Source organism: Rhea americana, unplaced genomic scaffold, assembly GCF_003343005.1.
Source record: "Rhea americana isolate MKP2758 unplaced genomic scaffold, rheAme1 scaffold_61, whole genome shotgun sequence".
Classification (NCBI taxonomy): Eukaryota; Metazoa; Chordata; class Aves; order Rheiformes; family Rheidae; genus Rhea; species Rhea americana.
Genome location: NW_028186768.1, coordinates 1,107,308 through 1,128,300, shown reverse-complemented (window position 1 = coordinate 1,128,300; position 20,993 = coordinate 1,107,308). Strand labels below are relative to the sequence as shown.

At 42.6% G+C, this 20,993-nt stretch overlaps 1 protein-coding gene across 2 annotated transcripts in view; it reads right to left on the bottom strand.

Moving 5' to 3' along the window:
- BRINP1 (BMP/retinoic acid inducible neural specific 1) overlaps window positions 1–20,993 on the bottom strand; it is a 90,853-nt gene that overhangs the window by 14,636 nt on the left and 55,224 nt on the right. For both annotated transcript variants that reach the window (XM_085320090.1, XM_085320091.1), the window contains exons 3-6: window positions 14,469–14,659; window positions 9,041–9,210; window positions 7,603–7,708; window positions 584–820 (exon numbers count right to left, since the gene is read on the bottom strand). In XM_085320090.1, coding sequence (XP_085176216.1) covers window positions 584–820; window positions 7,603–7,708; window positions 9,041–9,210; window positions 14,469–14,659 — 704 coding nt within the window. The remainder of the gene's footprint in view (window positions 1–583; window positions 821–7,602; window positions 7,709–9,040; window positions 9,211–14,468; window positions 14,660–20,993) is intronic.

Sequence of the window (20,993 nt, the reverse complement as noted above, 5' to 3'; positions counted from 1 at the left end):
CCCTTCAGGTCCGTATACACATTGATCAGATCCCCCCTCAGTCTTTTCCCCAGGCTGAAGAGGCCCAGCTCTCGCAGCCGCTCCTCATAGGGCAGATGCTCCAGCCTTCTGAGATAAGTCACTTCTCATCTCTGTCTCAAATGAGGTGTCATCTGGCCTGTGCGCTCTCTCTGTGAATTGCCTTTCACCAAAGCAGAATAAATCATTCATGCAAATCTGAAAAGCAATTTCTGCATCATTCATATTGTGGAAGTTTCCCTGTAGGACTATTAAAGAGACATTCTGAGCTGATATGGTATGAGAAATCAGATTTTTAATCAAACAAAATTTTCCATGTAAAATATCTCCTTACACATAGAATTATGTGTGTGTGTGTGCATGCGTGTGTGTGTGTTTGTATGTATGTACATGTATACCGAAAAAAACAGTCATCCTGGATCTTATTTTTGGCTCAATATACTCTAATTTCTGTGAATACTAGAACATTATATGAGAGATAAAAAAAAAAGGCATTCTTAATGGATATAAACAGTCATGTTTTGTTTGAAAGAAATCAGTAGAGAAATTTGTTTTGCTTTGTTACCTGAATTCTCCAGATCTTTATAGGCTTCTGTCCAGGACTTGGCCATGTTTGCTAGCGTGTACTCCATGATCTGGATGTCGGTGATGGGACAGTTGCACTGCGGAAATTCCTCAGCACACTGGCAGCCGCACTGGCTGTTCCGACAGATGTATTCCCCCTCCCCGTTGCACATGATGTAACTCAAGGCAGATTGGACAAACTTCTCCTGTAAATACTGAGGAAAGATGAGCTGGAGACCTGGCATAGAAACAAGAAGCAGAGATGTGAAAAAAAAAAACAAAAACAAAGCACATTTCCAGTGACTTTTTCTTTTTTTAGAGCCTGTTTCATTAAGAGCTTGGGAAAGTGATGGGAATTGAAGCTACTAGGGAATTTCTCCTGGAGCACTCATGGGTAAGGATCCAATGGTCATGAGTAAGGATCCCAGTCCTGGATCCCACTGCAGTGTAAAGCATACAGGTGCTCCCCCTTTATTGACAAGTGKTTTTTTTTTTAATACCTTGCAAGCAAGTGCTAGATCAGTGCTAAGAATTATGCTGTTCTGACCTGTTTTTAGAGAGACTAAACAGTTTTGGTACTACAGAAACAAAGAAACTATGCCCTGAAAGAGAAAACAAGATGAAAGAAAGAAAGAAAGAAAGAAAGAAAGAAAGAGAAACAGAAGAAAGAGAAATAATATGAGAGGTATTTATGAAAGTGTCTTGCAGAGTTAAGTGCCCAGTTGCCACAGAATAAACAGAGGAGTTGGGTACCTGAGTCTTTTCAGCTCACTCCCTGCTAGGAAGGCTACTTGCCAAGTCCTATAAAAGTGCAAATGGATTTAGTGCCAATGATTTTAGTGGTATTGTAAAGATTTACATTAGCTAAGAGGTCTATCCTGATCTCTCTCTCTCTCCCCCTCCATCATGAGTGTTTGTGTATCCATCTGTCTGTATAGGCATTAGTGTAGGTGTATTCGTGCTCAGGTACCAGAGAATATAATAACAGTGTAAGTGTTTGCCCTATATATAGCRCACACATTTTGCAGTACTGTCCTCCTCTTGCCCCCATCTCTAGGCGCTCTACAGGCAGCCTAAGGCCCTTTAGGATCCGCAGCTGTTTCCTTGCACCTGATAAGTTCTGCTTGTCAGACTCCGTCAGTGTCTGAAATGCACGAGGCAGAGAGAAGAAAAACTATGAGTGAACCTTTCACAACAAGCCTGGCCCATTCACCTTCCTCGTAAAAGGCCCAGGCATTTCAGAGTGGCAGATAGAGGAGTTTATGGCTTGAACAGCAGTGCTGAACTCCAGTGTAATGAAGGCATGCGGGTCAATTACCCATCTGTTTGTGTTGCTCTTGCACTGAATTACTGTATCCGTTGCTGACAGCTCATTGGAGTGGAATGAAAATAAGACAATAATTCAGAGGATGAGCCTGTGCAGAAAGAGCAAGAAGGGCTGTGATTCCATTCAGGAGTTCAGGCCCATGTCTGTTGTRGGTCATGTTCACCTCGGGCAAGAGAAAAGCTGTGGGCAATGCCCCAGGGACCCCATTACCCTTTTGCTTTTGGTTCCACAGAGACAATTCTACCTTGCCAAGGTCCTTGGGAGATCAAGTACRGGGGGATCATCAATGTGGCGAAGGCACAGGAGGCTTTCGCTTCTTCTCCCCTCCTGCTGGTGCACAGGGCATGGTTTATGTAAACACCATGCCCAGTGGCAGTGAGCTGCCCTGTTGTCTGACCTAATTCTCAGTCAAGTGCAGAGCAATGGCAGCTGCCAGACAGAATAAACACAGTGCAATGTTCAACTGGAGAAGATGTTTGTGACATATACACAAGGCAGSATTGCAGGCCTGGTATTTGGAGGAGGTGTAGAGCTCCTACTGCCTTTTCTGTGGCGGTTTGGGGGGATGAGAGGAAACACGCAAGGAGCCAATCACAGTTTAGAAAATCCCTACACACACCTCAGGGCTAGTCTGAAGAGGATCAGGCAGCAGTAGCATTTTGAAGCTCCTCTGGTCTTTCCTGAGATGTTTCTCAATAAGAACCATTTCCACCATCCCCACTTTTGACTTCAGGAAGGACCTCTTGAAGAGAGCAGAGGTCTCTGGTAAGCATTTTTCTGAAGCTARCATCAGAGAGGGATGTTCCTTTTTCAAACTTTCACACTGACATTAGGGATGGTCCCCACCTGCCAGGCTCCAAAACTTTTSTTCGCTTTTCTTCAGTATGGAAAGAAAATGCCGCGCTGTTGGAGAATGGTGACTTACAGAAGAAGCCTGGAGAGCCTGAAGGCTGGTGTACTCGTGGAAATTTCAAGCTCACAGGAGTGGCGCCTGAACTCCTTGATGTGCATTGACTCTATTTATTCATGGTCCAGGCTCCATGAATAAATCTTTCTACTGTTTGCTTCCTGGAGGAGCAGCCTGCCCTGGCCCCCGCCCTTGAAAGTTAAGCCCAAATGCTCGCAAGCTCTTAGTTCACCATAATTTCTCTTTGATTTCTAACTTGGATAACAGCACCAACATGCTGTCTGGTCTCAGCTTCCTCCCACCTCCTTAGAGGGGAGAGGGTTAAAAGAAACAAACTTGTAGGAAATGCACTTGCTGTTGAAAGCTGAATACTCTGATGCCCTGGTCACACCTAGGCTTCTACTTGCCTGCACACTCTCGCTTGGGGTTTCTAGCTTTATTCTCATTCATATAGGACAACTGTGCACTCGATGATGTTCACAGAGAYGTACACTGTGTGTCCCAGTTCATACAGAAACCTAAATATCCTGTAATCTCCAAAATAAAACCTGGCCCCACGTGACACTGCAGGGGGGTCTCATGCAGATTGCTTTTTCTCTGTAAAGCTCACGGTTTCTAAAAAGTCTTTCCAAGAAAACTGTCTCTTGTAGAAATCATTTCATGTTCACATGGCAGCATAAAAGACTCTTTGTTTAAGTGTTAATCAGGCCTGCTATATATTTAGCCCCAATTCAGCAAAACACTTATATAAATACTTAACTTTAAACAGATAAGCAGTTCTACTGAAATCCATGCAGCTAATTGGAGCATTTAACAAGAAGCACTTACTCAAATACGGCCTAGGCCAGGAACACAAGTGATACACACAAATTGAGCTGCTCATCAGAACACAAGTGTATATACAGCAAACACAGAACTATGACYTCCAAACTGTAAATGTACTGCAGGAATTGAGTGTTATTCAGAGACCTTCCAGCTAGGTATTTCCTTACAGAAGAAATCGGTGTTAGGGTTGCTGAAATACAGCCGTGCTTACTTTCACATTCGTACTTTGACATATACATAAATACCCAGACATAGGCATGCTCAAATCAATGTTTTTATATCAAATATCCTTGTGATCAGATCCTAGCATGRTATTAAATCTGTCAGGACAGTARCATCACACCCAGCCCAGACACCCTCTTCCATCATTCATATGTATTTCTGTAGCATGCTCAGTGACTAAATATTGCTGAAAATGAGTTRATTTCAGCTATCGGTAAAAAATATGTGTGAATAACCATTTTCAAGATAAGTTTTATAAACACGAGGATGTAGGAAAGCCATACTTGTGGCAATCACTGCTCTGAGTGCCTCAGTTGCCATTTTTRAAGCAGAAAAGCCATAGTCTCAAGGATAGTCACAGATTTTCAGCCCCATGGAGCACCTTGTGGCTGGCCATCCTCACAAGCAAACCAGAGAAGTCCTGCTGCCCGCCTCATCCTCAGACCTCATGGTACTGTTTCATTTTCTACAAATTTTCTTCAATTATTGTGAACATAAATGTTTCTTTTCAGTCCTTCAGTGTCRTCTACTGATAAAGCAACCTCGTCTGAGCAGTCAAGCAAGGAGGCAACCCGGCCTAAAAAATTAGGTCTTTAATTGGTCTTACTGGACCATTTTTGTAAGGGGGAACACCTCAGTCCAACCCAGGGTACACAAGGTAGCCGTTCCTCCTCCACTGGCTGGCTCAGGAGCTGCTAACGTGTGGAAAGCATGTTTTCTGGTAACTAGCATTAGGCAGAATRTATTATTTTTGAAGGTATCTGGCTGATCAGAAGGAGGAGTTCTGCTACTCTGAAGTGTAAAGTTCCTCTTTAAAAATTAAGAAGAGAACAGATTCAGTGTAGGTTTGGTTTAGATAACTACAGAGAAAATACGAAGGGTTTGACAAGCGAACATGTCCTTAATTCACCTAGAAAAACTATTAGAGAGAAATGTTTGGCTTTGGATTGTATATAAAAGGCTTCCTACATTAAAAGAGGTAAATTTCCCCAGCTCTAAATTAGAGCTATTTGAAACATTTTTCCATAGAAGAGTTCTCTGTTGAAAATGCAGTTTCATTGAAGCATTCTGTGAGAACATGTTGACTCCGAAAGCGCTTTTGACAGGGAAAGGTCTAAATGCATTTTTCATATTTCCTCACTTTATTTCACTAAAATGTTTTGCTTTGTCATTCTGCCCAGTTCTGTGAAGACTTTAATATTAATTGTGATGTGAATTTTAATATTCTATTACCAATTTTGATGTAACAAGCTACCCAATACACAATATGTCCTGTTTAATGTTGCAATGTTTATAATAGCACAGAAGGATTTTACCTTATTGAAATAGTGCCATGCTACAATATTAACATAAAATGTCTGACTTCTCAAAAGAATTTATCTCTGGAATTTTAATTTCCCAGAACATTTAAAAATGTTGATTTTTCAGCCAAATTTTAAAATTTCAGTCCAGAAGTCTTTTCCAGGAAAAAGGAATTCCTGTTTCTCAACAGTTTGCCATAGAGTTGTTCATATTTTCCCCTTCCCACCCCTGGCTTATTTTTCTCTTAGGCAGCACAGGCAGCTTGTGCATCAGCCGTAGTGGACAGCGAGGCAGGTGGAAGGAACGGCGTTGTGCCAGCTGCAGGGATAAGAGTAAATGGAGTGCGAGTGAGCACAGACGCCCACAAGATCCCGGCACCCAGGAGGATCCCCCCCACTTCTTAGGAGAGTAGCATGAGCATGCAATGTCCTATGCATAGGACTGGGGGATCTGCCCCCACCAGTGCTAGGGAAAGGGTAAAACCTCCTGTGCTACTGTGATAAATACACCTCTACGTATACCCTAGTGCAGGCACCCACTCTGGACGTACATGTATGTCAGGCCCACGCAGATACTCCTTTATGAATTAGTGATTCTGGCCAGTCTGGGCCCCCACTGCACACCCTGCACTTTGCATAAATTCAGTTCCACCTCTAAATTTCAGAACTGACTGAGCTGCCCAAGCTCTGCACACAAGCGTGAAGATAGTTTGGCTCTGGGTCTGACCATCACGGCTCCAATAGGATATGACTCTGAAAATTCAGAGCTGGGCTGCAGCAAGCTAGTTCGGAAGCAGAAATTCTCCCTGTCATGAACATGCTGCTCTTTTATTGAGCTGGCCTCCTAGCCAGAGTGACACAAAGGTAGTAACATGGATTTCTGTCAGCAGCTCATGGTCGGCTGCTAATCAGATCAGAGGACACTCGGTCACGATCCATTACCTACAGCCCTGTGACTAATTCCTAATGAGGTCTCTCAGAGCAGCGGAAGGATCCTGGGTAATTATCCCAAGAACCACACTCCAGATTAGCTGGAAAAGACTCAGGGGTAGCTTGAAAGGTCACTTTGTTCTAGTAGGAAGAGCTCTCACATTCCCCCCTCCTTTGCTGTCTCCCTTCACTCAGGTATGGTCTGCGTCTGCCCCATGTCATGCCATGAAATCCACRTGTGGTTGATCCATGAGGACCCACAGATGACATCTTTGTCTCCTCCCATCAGAAGTACAGCCTCATGCATCTCACTTCCCCCTTAAATCTTCCTCTAGCTCCTGCCCTCTCCCAGCCACCTTGCTTTTTTGCTTCTTCWGTTTAGCATCATATACCCAGTAGAGATCTATTGATTTACTTACTTCCCAGTTTGTCTACCTATAGATCAAGCTGTCTGTCTGTTTTTCTGGGTACCTAGGCACCTGATGTATCATCCTCAGGTTTTGATTGCCACTAGCCACCACCACAGTATATAAAAAAGCCTCAATTTGTTTATTGTTAATTAGGTAAGCASCAGAGTTCAGTGATTTAGATAACCACCAGAACAGTGAAAGCAACTTACCTATTATTTTTAAAGGCAAATGATAACAATAATAATAATATCCCCGCAACATGACTCAGTAAATGAAACTCAGTTTCTGTGAAACCAAGATTAAAACAGTACTTGCCAAATTATATTCAAAGCGGAAGATGTAATGTAGCCCATTCATCTGAAAAATTAAAATTTGTGCAAGTATGAGGATTCCAGAAATAAAACCATCTGGGCAAATGAGCAATTAAATCCCGTATTTCTTTATTTCATCAAAAAACTTGAGGATAACCTTAGTAAATTACATACCCAGTGAATTTTCTCCTACTGAATTTGACTTCTTGCTAACCAGCACGTATTTATTTATCAGTTCAGTCATGACCTCTATCTGTTGACTTCTGGACTAGCTCCCCAACTGGGACTGAAGCCATGGCTTCCAGCCTCCAAATAAAACCTTTGCGACTCTTCTCAAAGATTATGTTCATTAGAGAGTCCCAAAAGCTAATCTGCAAACCTCTTACACAGATCAGCAATTTGAGAGGAACAAAGAGACATGGACAGTATGTCCCTTCAATATTAATGGAAAAGGTCATATTTGTTTATATCAGTGTATGTGTATACAGAAGTCAGAAGTCCATCAAAATTTGAAGGTAACTGGGCACCTGAAGTATCTAGGCACTTTGTTAGGCTCCAGTCTCCGGCTTCATGTGCCTTTAGCTCAGCCCCTGTCACAAGCATGAATACGTTGTGCCAGCCATCATATGAAGCCACAGGATGCCACTAGCCTGCATCAAGGAACTTACAACACATAAAGTGATCATAGCAAACAGGAGAAAARAAGACTAGAAACAAAGCCATCCCTCTTTCTTTTCATTCCCTCCCCAATTCCCTTTATTGCCTGCCCCTCTCTCCTCTTCCCTACCTTGCAGATGGAGTTTGCTCTCAGTGCTTTGCAGAAGGACAGAACTCACAGAGTCCAGATTGTCATAGCTGTTACAGCCCAGWGGGCCAGTCCGTGTTTCTGTTACCTAAAGCACAACATAGAAAAAGAGAGAAAGGATTGTTCCCTTTGTCTGCAGCATTGCATCTTCCCCAGGTAGCTTCAGACCTTGTGATATCATGACCTACCATCACCAGCTAACGCAATCCAAAATACATCTTACATAGCTGAGAAAAATGTCCCTCACTGGACRGATATTGCTAATGCTTRATGCACACACAAGCTGGAGAAAAAGAGAGAATTGTGCCTACTTTCTGTATAGTACTATATRTTATTCTGGGATTGGCAATATATATTATTCTGGGATTGGCAAAAGTGTCCTGCATATTGATGTTTCTCATAGAGGATCTCTACTGGAGAACAGCAGCAGCCAGTAGAGGAGTTATTTGCTAGCTTGTCTTATTTGAAAGCAAGATGAAAAGATAGTTTGCCAACCAGCAATGATGCCTAGTGCTCCCACAACATATGTGCACACCATCACACTGAGGATAGATTGAGATGCAGATGACCTGCAATATTGCTACTGTGGTTGTAGCTGTTTCCAGCCTTGGAGGAGAGCTGCCCTTCSTGAATTCACAAAGGGCGATTATCTACTGTCACTCTTTCAATATTTCAATCCAATTTCCCATCCAGGAGGAAACAGACTCAGCCATGAGACACCATAGTACAATAACAGAAGCTGAAACCTTTCAGAAACRGCTAACAGTGATGACTCCATCCACATCGTTTTCCTGGAGTGAGCTCTGCAACAATTTAATCCTTCCCTAGTATAGGATGATTGCTTTCAGGAAAGGCAGCCTTTGTCTGCAGAGCCATTTTCCTTATTTTGTATGCTCTGAGTAGCTTCCCTTCCTTCCTGCTCCCCRTTTCATTCCATATGCCTTGGTAATGCCACACTGAGTTTTTCACCTTTTCTTGTAGTTAATTCAGCTGAGAGATGCTTAACAGAAGTTGATATAATGCAAGAGGAAAATACTTCCAGGCCGCATGGGTTTGGCCAGTTCACAGAGCTGCCTGTCCTTTCCAAGCTGCTCTGCCAATCTGGAATACCTGTTCCCTCTCCTCCTTCCTACAATGGGCATATGGCTTTTCAGAGGTCACTGCCACACATCAGCAGAAAYCTCCTCTCGTAGTCTCTTACATAACCATCACTATGAAAGCTCACCTTCTTTCCAGACATTACAGAGATCAGTTTGGTAAGGACCGTAACAGAACAACTCATACAAAGGAAATCAGTGCAAAGCAACTTATTGTGGTCAGGAAAGACATTACACTGGAATGGTGAAGCCCTGCCCCATATCCCTATAGTACTGATATAGAAACACTATCCCCTTTCTCTTCCTGTGGCAAGATTCAGTACCTTGATTGCTCCGGTAGAGATCTGGATCTCATGGAGTCTCCTCATGGTGCCATCACGATCTACGAAGTAGGAGGAGGCAAGCTGGTGCAATGCTTCGACACTCTGGGTAGCGTTTCCTGACTTTCTGTCAAGTCGGCTTTTGTCCATATACATGGTCAAGGCTTCCTCTCCTGCAGCRGAAAGAAAAGGAGCTGTCAGTGGTGCCCAGAGGCTGCCATTTAGGGTGACCTCAACAGAATTGCRTAGTATCACATGCTGTACTTATAGAAGGCAAAGTCCTAAATCTAAAGCTTTCTTAAATGAATCTAGGCTTCCTCACTAGTACCATAGGGCCAGAACCTCAGTGCAGTATAAATGAGCCTCCTCTATTCAGCTGAAAAAGGCTGGATCCACTATAGCTGTAGATCACCTCCACTGAATTCAGTAAATAACATTTTAATCTGGTTGTTAATCAACGTAGCTGCCTCATAACTGCTGGAATGGTTTCAGGCCATTTGGCCCACTTGAGAAATGCTTTTCTCCGTGGGCAGTACATCTAGAATAATGCACACCTGGCTGGAGTGGATGCCACTCTTATGCAAGTCTCTGACCTGATTTACAGAAAGAATAAATGRTGATTTAAGTTGCAGATAGGACATAAGTATGTAGGAGGGTACAGAGGACAAACAAATGCTAATAGCACCTCTTCGGCTTCCACTGGCCATGCAAAAGAGTAAGTGGGGATGAGTGAGGGGGAGCAAACAGATCAAAGAGTAAATGAGAAAGCTGAGCTTTGTTTTCTCTCCTAGAGTCTCATTTAGTGAATTTAAGTGGAAAGTGAAAGATAAGGAACAAGAAGTGGGTGAACCTGAGCAGGTAACCACAGAGAATCAAGGAGGGAAGTTAGGATCCCGACAGAACCAGACATCCTGAACATTAGCAGAAACCTGAACCGAAGGAAACGTGTGAAAAGGACACAAAGTATATATTTACTTAAAAATTCARTTTGTGCTGTGTAAGCCACATTAAAATCCAGTTCATTCTTAACAGAAGGCTAGTTTTATAGAGCTAGAAGGAGTAAAAGGTAGAATACCATCCTGCTTCTCTAACATGTGAAGCTCTGATTTTAATAAATGAACAGAATAGACACTTAGGGTAGGAATGTGCCATTTCTACATAGCTCTCTTAATGAGAATAATGGTGCTTGTTCTGATTTGATAGATGAACCACTGATGAATACATTGCCACTGGCGGTACTAGGATGGTCAAAAATGCATCACCACTTTTTAGGCCAAGAAATATTTTGCTCTTCAGCTATTTTTTTTTTTTTTTGGAGAGCAAGCACTTACTTTCCTTAAAAATTCTTATTAGCTGAAATAATTTGTTTTGTCCAAATCATTTCTTTTATTGCATACATGGAAAAAAAAAAAAAAAGAGAGAGAGTAACCCCTCCCTTTTTCCATGGAAAATTTCCAGCTCTTATCTGGAAGCCAAATGCCTGAAAAAAACCCTAAAATACTCTGGATGAAAATCAAAATATTTTTATTGGATTTTAGTTTTTCAAGCAATTAATATATTTAGGATTGAGCCTTTGGCTTTGACATGAAAAATGCAGATTTTTTGGTGGAAAGAAGATACCTTTTATGAAAAGAAATGATCAGCTGAAATCTTTTAACTGGCTTCAAGGAAGCTAAGTGGAAAAGTTTGGCATGTAAAACTTTCTCTCTTTAATAATTTGTTAAAAACAACGTATTATTTTCTGACCATGATCAAAGTCATATTAGTTACKGTATCATCATTATTACTATTCATAAGAACATTTTCCCTTGAAAAATTACCAGTTTTTATTTTCTTTATCATTGTTATAATTATTCGTTGAGCAGTATGTAGAGTCCTTGGCAGGGATCGTGGCTCTGTCATTTCAGGCTTTATCCACACAAATAGCAGAAAGATGGTTCTTGTCCCCAAAGATTTAAAATCCAAGTATCTGATGAGACACAACAGGTGTGTACAACAAACGGACGGGGAAGCACGAAGTAATAAGATGACTGTGATTAGTGYGAGAAACAGCGATCGCAGCACACCAGATGCCTGGCCGCTGTCAATGTTTTTTCAGGTTTCATCACTGAGGCGAGTTTTGCAGAGGAACTTGAAGGAAGGTCAGACTGAATTTTCATGAGACAACTTCTTTGCCAGTGAAAAGATAGCTGCATGGGAGAATTAGCCGAGGGGCCTGGGGCGGATGGGGTGAATGGGTGTGGAAGTATTGTACTTGGAGCTAGCACGCAGTAAAAGCATCCACCTGCATGGAGATGCAGCAGATGTAAATGGTGCTTTGCCTCCATTTCATAAGGCTGGGAAAGGAAAGGGAAGACCTGGAATAAGTGACCCTAGCTGCAGTTCCCAAGGAATCCATGGGATACAGGCGTCAATTCTTTTTCAATTCTACCAGTATTTGAATCTTAAAAACAGCTTGCTTCTACCTCCCCTCCCCTGGAAAAATACTACCTTCCTTTTAGTAGCCTAGGCACAAAAATCAAGACCTTTTTAGTCCAGATTCTAGTTCATTGGCAGCTGGTGGAATGCTGAGACTAGAGTTCCCCTGGACAGGGGAAAACCAAGAAGCCTGGCTTGAATCTCCAGCAAGTAAAGTCCTCAGATGGTAATGAAAGTTACAAATCACCAGGAGATGCACTGTTAGCCTTGGGTGACTAGACGACAGGAGGCAGGCAAGGAGTCACTGAGACAGCTCCTAGGCATTCGACAGGAGCAGCCTTTGCTCCAGGGAAGTGGCGAGCAGTACGTTCTCCCAGCAGAARCTGCCATTTTTCTTCCATGAGGTGTTTGGACCCCTCCACTGGGAGGAAGAGGAAGAAAAAAGAAGAGGAAAGAAAAGCCTGTGAGGCTTGATACTTCCCTCGAGGGACAAGGATTGTCCCTAGGACTGAAAGGGGGCTGAGCAGAAATGCTATTTGCTGGAAATCTATTCTGTGTACACGAGCACAGACTAGGAAAAGTACAGCATCCCCATGGAGAGTGCGTGTGAGAAAGCAACCCTTAGATCAAGAGAGGTTAATAGACTTTTGCTGCATTATTAAGTCTTAATTTCTCGTTTATTAAGCTGATACTATGTTCAAAGTTGCCTTTCCTTCAGGGCTTTCACTGCAAATTGGCTCTCAGCTCTGTGTGCTCCATCCTAGAGCATGGATGCCCTCAAAATGACCCTTCACCAATCTCTTTGTCAGAACTAAACTGGAGCAGATCTGACTATTAGGCCTGGAGGGTAGGGGGAGAGCAGGGGAAAGGGGGGAGGGGGAGGAACCTGCCTTCTCTGCAGCTGAAAAGCACCAGAATTGTTCCTCATGTGGCTAGGTGTTGAAATATTTCAGCTTGGGCTGATCTGAGCCACCACTGAGGCTCCTGGAGCCCATGCAACAGCTGGCAATTAAAAGCAAAAATGTTTCTTATACATTTGCCTCTCATTTGCAACCTAAAAAGACATCCGGCTRAACTACAAATCACTGTAATCCAAAGCAGAATTTTTGTAACTTTTCTGAGAGAACTGAGGTCTTGAGAGAGCAAGGGTGACAGTATCTCCCAGGAGATGTCTGGTTTGATATCACAGTGGTCTTGTTTAGCACACAAACTCTGATTACTGAGTGTCCTCCTTGCATAATGCATGTTCAGATTCATCTGCATCTTCTTTAGGATTGCCATTGCTGAGATAAATCCTTCCTCTCTCCCCCCACCATCGTTCACTATGCTCTGGGCTGATAAGAGCATTCAGCACTCCCCTCCAACACCGGCTCCCATTACAAGCCTCTGCATATTTAAAATTGTTGTGTTGTAAAGTCAAGAGAAGAAACAAGCCACTGTGAATAATTCACAACCTCATCCAGGCAAAATTAAAAATATATTTCACCATTGAAGGTCTTTCTTATTTGGAATTTCTAGAGATGTGAAAGGCAAAAGAAAAAAAAAAGAAAAAGAAAAAGAAAAAAGAAAAGAAAAAAAGAAAAGAAAAGGAAAAAAAGAAAGCGTCTCAATAGAAAAAAAAATAAACCCACAAACAAAACTCTCACAATCTCTCTGGTTTCTTACTTGACCGGTTTTGGCTGTGTAAAATATGGCCCTGAGGAGCTATTTCCTCAACAGACAGGAGTTTATCTCTACATGGATTTCTTAAAGGACTGATCTGTGCACTCACTCATGCTCTTCCATGCATGGAAACCTGTGCTCTCTTACACTTCTTGCTGATGGAGTGGCCAGATTTGAGCGGATGGACTGAAASTGCAGCTTGAGGTTCTTTGAAGGACGCTTGCAGCAAGAAAGGCCATTTGACATCAGTGGAASCATGCCAATTTACCTACCACCTAATTTGTGCATGAATCACATGCACACATCTAATCTCATCCATGTCTCATCCGATTGTCTGCAGAATGTTTAGGGAACAGACGGATGGCCAAAAATTCCTCAAAGTTCACTACAGACTTCGCAATCACTGCTCCATGTGGCAAGGCTGGAAGCCATGTACATTATGAGAGGCAATAGCAACCAACCTTGTACTAAAAAGTTAGACCCTTCATCATTGCAACATTTTCTGTAAGGATACTAGTTTTTAACAGAAATCTATTTAAATGCACACTCCAAAGGGGCAATAAAAACTACAAGAGAAAGCAAATCAACAGGAAATTTCAGGAAGAGCTGCTGATTTTCACCCCTCCTATTTTCAGTATTTAGAACTTGAAAGGTTTATGCAGCAACAGTAGCAGTGCATACGTATGAGTTAACGGCCCTGCAGTTCTCTATCTTGTTCCACCACTGACATAATCCACTCACACATGAAAACCTCTGCAGTCCTTGTGTATATATTTTACATTTAACTTAACATTTTTTTTTCCGGAAGCCTAGTCCATGTTACTGCTTTCACTTCTGCATTCAGCACAGGCTTTTCTGGCTATCTTTTGCCCTGCTGCATTGCCTCCCTGTCCAACTCCTTGAACTCCCTTTTCCTGGAGCTCTTCCAAATCCAGTGAGAAAGGATGCTTCTCTCYCTGCATTTCGTTCTGTTCTGAAAAAGAGGGATCGACATGCTCCATTGTCAAATTAAGGATGGGGGCACYGAATTCATAGAGAGACTCCACTGGTAAATGAAGCATGTTTATCTTGACGCACACTGATACTCGTACTGTTGTCAAAGGAGCACAGGAGCACACGTATCACAGAGGCAGCACTTCCACGTGTGGCACTGAATTCGTTTGCAAAGGCTATTCATACTCTTGGGATTTTCATACTGCCTGCAGAGGAGAGGAGCTGTGGCAGGGGAAGCTGTGGCCCGGCTCTATGCTGCTAGCCAGCCTCCATCCGGAAGGTTTGCAGATGCTGTCCTGTGCTCTTGCCACCTCACCACTGACACCTATGAAAGAAAATAGGCCAACCTGCAACTTACCTCCTAGGGTGGCAGAGATGAGGATGTGGGTGCCGTACTTTTTGATGATGGTATCAATGAACTGCTGTGTGGTGGGTCTCCTGCCCAGCAGGCGGATGCTCCTCTGAAACTCAGGCATCAGGGGCAGTGGGTTGTGGAGCAGGTCCCTCCGCTCGATGGCTGTGTTCCTCACCTTCCAACGGGCAAACTCCCTACACGACAACACAGGAACACAACAGGGGTGAGGCTGCGAGTCTAGGTGGGCAGGGATAACCATCAGGGGAAGGGAACAAGGGTGGCGAAGGGGACAATCCTGCTGGACAGCCCTGCATGGATACACACGTGAGGCCACGAGGCTGGACAGAAGGGGGAGAGGAAGGAAAAGAGGAAAAGCGAGACATTACTGCACAATAACAACACATCTTGAGGAGGAGGGTCTGGGCTAATGAGGAGGTAGCTTCAGGGTCTCCAGAGATGCCTTGTAAAGTGCTGCACACCTCTATGAAGGGAGCAGGCTATTCCTTTCACCCTCACACACATTGGAGTCTTATTTCACTCCTTAAAGCAGCAAATTCTGGTTCCTGTTAGAAAAAAAGCTAGTTGACTAGATAGACTTTATGTCCAGTCCAGTGTGATTGCTGCTATGTCCTTATGTCTCTGTGTCCCCAAGTCTTCCTGCTAGTCAAAGCTCCTGCTTTTGCAAAACTCAGAACATCTTTATCTTTCAGCACTAGGTTGTACAGAAAAGATAATTTTGGGAAAAAAAAAAAAAAGAAAAGAAAAAGAACAACTCTTGATAACCCTTCTAAAAGGATCAATTCAGATATGAGCAGAAGCCAGGATGAAAATGGAGGTTATGTTTGTTTTACTTTCTTTATTTTATTTTATTTTTTGGAAAACCCATAAAGTCATTTTAAAATCCTCTCTTTTAAACTGATAGCAACTGGAAAAAATAAATCTAATTGCAAAATTATTGTTAATTTGCAAAAGCAAATCCTTATTGTAGGTATCCATTTTGAAACAACAAAAAGGAAAGATATGGAGAAACCTTGCACACACGTGATCTAAAAATTGGGCCTCTAAAATATATCACCAGCTGAGCACCTAAAGAATGAGAAATCTATTAATGTCCTTTGAAAAATATCAAGAAGAGCCTTCTTAAAAGGAAAAGGTATTATTTATAACCACTCTCCTGTGATGCACATGCACTGTCTTAAACCGTCTTCCAGATAATTGAGTCACAGGCTTCTCTGTCCCTTTTCATTTACTTATTCCTGTAAATCAGATTTAAGAAAAAAAAATCACTTAAATAATAGGAATGACAATATCTGGCAGTGACATGGCATTTTCTATCAATGTGTGTCAAGCAGAACTAGCAGTCCCACTTTGCTGGTAAAGAACCTGACATGGATGCAGATTTAGGAGATGCCAGTAAGTCTGTTGCGAAGCCAGGATCACAAGCCAAATCTCTTTGTTCTCAGGTTGATTCTACACCCACTCTATTTTATGCCTGTTAGGTTATTTTACTTAATGCAATTATGCATATATTTATTTTGATTGCATCCCATCACAACTCCCCAGGCTGTCTAACAGCAGTAGCTTTCATTAAAATAACAAAATACCAGCCTTCTTTTTCAAAATGTCTCCTTACCCCAGAGCTATCCCCTCTCTGCAACCCCTAGGCTTTCACAAGCCAAATAAAAATCCCAAAACAGAACACCTCTTCTTACTATATCCTAAGAGTCATTAGTGTTAGACCTTGAAAACTGCAGAAACATTGGTCTTCCCCAGAAAAATCTCTGCGAAAGAGCCCCTCCTCCCCCCGCCAAAAAACACACCAGGACTTTAGTACTAAGAAGGAAGAAGAGACGGATCATTGACTTCCAAGCTCTCCGTAGATGACAAGTACATTAGGAAGGTCCTTATATTTACTGTATGAGCATATTACAGTTAGAATATAGCTCTACTCTCCCAGAGTTGTGTAAAAGTGCAATACTTAGTATCTGTGGAAGATATACATTTGGGATTCTTATGGTTGCTTTGGAGAAGAGTTAGAGCCCTAAGAGTAAAGCCTATTTCTGACATGACAGAGAGAGGTTGCTGCAGCTCATTCATGGTTAAAGCAGTAATCTCAAACCTGGCTGGAGAATGAAATCACCTTTATATGAAGGTGGTACCTTTGCATGAATGATTCCTTCAGGTTAGAGCAGTTACACTACATGTAAAGATGCAGATCTGGATACTAAAGGACAGACAATGTTACTATTGTGATGAAGGTTTTATAATAAATAGAGATACCCTTGTCCCTGTCATGAGGATCAAAAGTGGGAAGAATGCCATCTGTGCTTCCTCTCCAAAGAAACAATTGTTGGCTCCTGTGAAACACAAGCACACTTCTGCTCCCAGATTTCTGCTTCCTACAAGCGTTATTAGTAAAGTCAGGAGGGGCTTCAGTCCTTCTGAGCCAGCACATTCCACAGAAAGGAGTGTGGAAATACTTCATATTCCTGGACAAGGTAGAGAGGATTTGCTTTTGTTGCTGTCAAGATATCTATTCCAAAGAAAAGACAATGGAGCTGAAACATGCAACTAAGTGATGCCCTATTGATAGATCAGAATCCCTACTGAAGGATGGATGGAGAGGGACACGGTAACCAGTGATCATAGGTAAGGTTGGAAGGGACCTCTGGAATCATCTAGTCCAACCCTCAAACGAGTGGCCCGTACAGGGATTGAACCACAACCTTGGCATTATTAGCACCAAGCTCTAACCAACTGAGCTAAACCTAACCCCAATACAGATGGGATCAAAGACTGCAAAGTAGTGGGCTATAAAGATGAGAGAAGATAGGAACATAAAAATGACAATTTGGTAAATAATTTGTTCAAGGGGAGCCTGGGTTCATTTTATACRTCAGGTCCAACGTTATGACACCACCAGCAGGAGGCAAAAGGAGGAGTTTAAAAGAAATTATTGCTCTATCTCCAATCTTGCCTGCTATCAAGGGRAAATTGCAGTTCCCATTCATACGGCAGACAAGCTCTTAGCAGAATCCACATTCACATCAAAAACATCATAGTGCAGGAGAGTTTTTCCACTTGGTCTTTCTGCACACAGTCCATCCCTAGAGTTTTCTGATCCTAAGGCATATCACTGAGGTAAAAGCCACAGTTCTATTATCCTCTCCAAATGCCTGGATGTGTGGCTTTCACAGCTGATGAGAAAAGCTGAGCAAATACTTTATGATGAATAATTTATACAACTTACTTAGATGTTTATCTTCTGCTCATAGAATATCCATGAGCGAGTTGCAATTCCCTCTAATTTATGCATTATTTGAATTTACTTAGTGACATTTTTCAAGCTGTTTTTTATGTTTTGGTGTAGTATTTGGCGGTACTCTGTGTTTGTTGCTTGGTTGGGACTGGTCAAGCAAATGAGGTGATATTGTTTAGCTTGTTGATTAATGAGCAAAAATAGATGTCCACATTTAAAACTTGGCTTACTTTATCTCAGAATATTGCACATTGAAAGCAATTGTATGAATACTAGCAATCTTTCATGCAACTCATAGAACTCCATGCTGTAGGATGCACCTGAGGCCAAGATCATGGTACAATTTTGAAAAATTGACTTGACATTAATGAATATGGCCAATGAAATCACCTACAATTATTAAGGTGATAAAACAAAAAKAAGAGATTTGCAAGGAATAGTATACCCTCTGCCTTAGGGGATGATCCAACCTGTAACTCTTGAAATCTGTGAAGAAACATTTCCAACAGCAGGTTTTCTATTAACTTTCAATGCCAGACTTAATTGCATTTTCTGCAGAAGCAGMTGCTATTGGCCAAAACTGAAGCCAGGGCACAGGACTAGATAAACATACTCCCATCTATTTGGCAACATAGAATTCATGTATCCATGAATCACTGGAGRATCCATCAAGACCTTGGATTCATGGATGACACGTACAAAGCAGCACTGAATTTTTAATTTGCAGYAAATGTTCTCAGAAGCCACTTCAGTGATCATTGTTTCTCAGAAGCATCAGTGTCACCATAGTCTTAATGCCACTGGCTGGAAAGCACAGGTAAGGACTCCACCAGGCTCCAGGCACTCTATAAAAGRGAAAAATTGCACTGTTGTTTGCTAGTTTTCCAGGTGAAGAAGTTGCAAAGAGTTGACCATGATTATGATGGTATTCCATGAGACAGCTGGGATTAGTACAGTCTTCTGGCCCTTAAGGGAAATCTCTAGCAAGGACTTGAATATCTGCCAGTGGGTAAGCTTTTAAGGGCTTCAGGAGAAAAGAGATAAACCTTTTAACAAGGAGAAGGAAGACTCTGTATCCCTGATGCAGAGACGGGATAAGGAGAAACTATGACCTAACGTCTGAGTAGGAGGGGAGGGGCACTTGTTTATGCTCTAATGTCTCGCCAGGGTAGACAGCCCATGCTAATGTAGAGTGTACACAGGAAAATGCCTGCCAGGTCAGTGGAGGGGAGTCTGCTATCTAATGCCTGATGAAAGCACTGGAGAGTCTGCCCTCCTAATGGCCAGAAGGGGTTGGAAGTGTCTAGCTGCTAATGCCTAATGGGGGAAGRGAGCAAGAGGAAGAGACGATCTATGTACAGTAGAATCAGGGAGGCAAATATGCCCGTTTCAGGCCTTCCTCCCTGTCACAGTAAGGGGATATATTTTATTTATATATGGCTGTATCTGTGAAAATACTTGCCCCTCCAGAGTTCACGTTAATGAACTAGCCATCAAGGCCATGCATGTCTGAGACAGAGGGAGTCACTAGGGATGTCTCAGCACTCGTTAGCACAATGACACCTCCAGGGRACCACAAAAAAGGGGGGGAAAAAGGTGCTGAGGAGGGAGGAAATGTCAAAAGCCTGAGATGGACACATTACCCAGACCCCTCACTGTACCAGCAGAGAGGCTAGGAGAGTCCAAGGGCATGAATATCTCTATCCAGGGAGAGAAGTCTGMAACAGAGAGGCCGTCGGAGCAAATTAAGTTCCCCATCTTCAAACAGCCAAGACAACCAAAGGATGTAAGTGAAGAAACAAGTTCAATAGAGACCTCAGGGGCCGTCACTTGAAACCAAAGAGAGATTAAATGCATTAAACAATGAGCGAGACAGAGTCTGTTTGAAAAAAAAAGAAAAACAAAAAACAAAACAAAACAAAAACAGAGCAGGAAGACACTGAGCAAAGCCCAGAACTGTCATGCTAACTAGTACATCCCAGCACCTCCTGCTCCTTGGCTGCTGGATATGTTGCCTTCAGGGCCTGCAGGGCAGTTAGTACATCCCACGTACAGTGCACATGCAGTAAACAAACCCAGCTCCATGGACTAAAACCAACTCCCTAGGAACTGGGAAGGGTAAAGTCACCACCTTTTTTCTGCTCAGCAGTTCCTTATATTTTTTACAGATCACAACTCAAAAGCCATCAACTGCTCCCATAGGTGATGTGCAGACAGAGCCTTTACAAACACAGCAACACGCTCTTCAGTAACAGCAAGGTATAATCGCTGCTTATTGTCCACTACCTGGCATATTGCGTACATTATTGATTTGGTGTCAGCGAGATCCCAGGTCAGAGAGAGAACTCATTTCCAGAGCCTTCGTGTTCTCCTGGGTTTTGGATATATATGTAAGAGACAACTACCTAGATATGTCTCTGTCCCTTGTTTTCATCCAAGAACCTCACAACCATTTATAAAAGACATCTTTGGTCATCGCTATGTTGCAGAAAAGTATTACTAGCTGTTAGCATGAGTGTGAACTAAGCCATAGAGGGATTTTAGACCTTGCCTAGGGTAGCACACAAGTATTGTGTTGGCATCAGGAACTGAGCCCAAAGTTCTCTAGAATCCTCCCTGATGCCCCTACAACAGATGTGTTTTTCTCAGTCTAATTGTCCCAGTCAGGGGCTGCACAAAGAAGTAGTTGCCTTTGGTCCTCAGGATGATAGAGCTTCCAGGTTACTGGAAGCTTCCATGTTGCTGGGGGTTAGGTTTAGCTCAATTGGTTAGAGTGTGGTGCTAGTAATGCCAAGGTCACGGGTTCGATCCCTATATGGGCCACTCGCTTGAGGGTTGGACTGGATGAYCTCCGGAGGTCCCTTCCAACCTTACCGATTCTACGATTCTATGTGCTACAGATACTGTGAGCCCTTAACTCTGCAAACAATGCCATGGGGGCAGGATACCAGCAGGAAAACAGCACTATAGTCCGTATTATTTGCTGCCAAATCTGGTTTATCGTGAATCTGTACTATGATACCTATGTACTATGGTATCTATGGTCATGATGGGACTGATGTTTTTTTTATTTCTAGTCTGTGTCCTCAAAATCCCAAACAGGTCCAGGCTGAGCAGTACAATATTCCTTTAGGATTTTTTTCTGCAACCTGGCTTGTTCTCTGTCTAGGCCAGCATGAATAAGTCAGCCTTTAAAGCTGAGTTCTTAAAAAGGCCTGTAGGAATTTGGTTCCTGTGAGGGTTTGGCACTCATCCCCCTAATCTCTTTA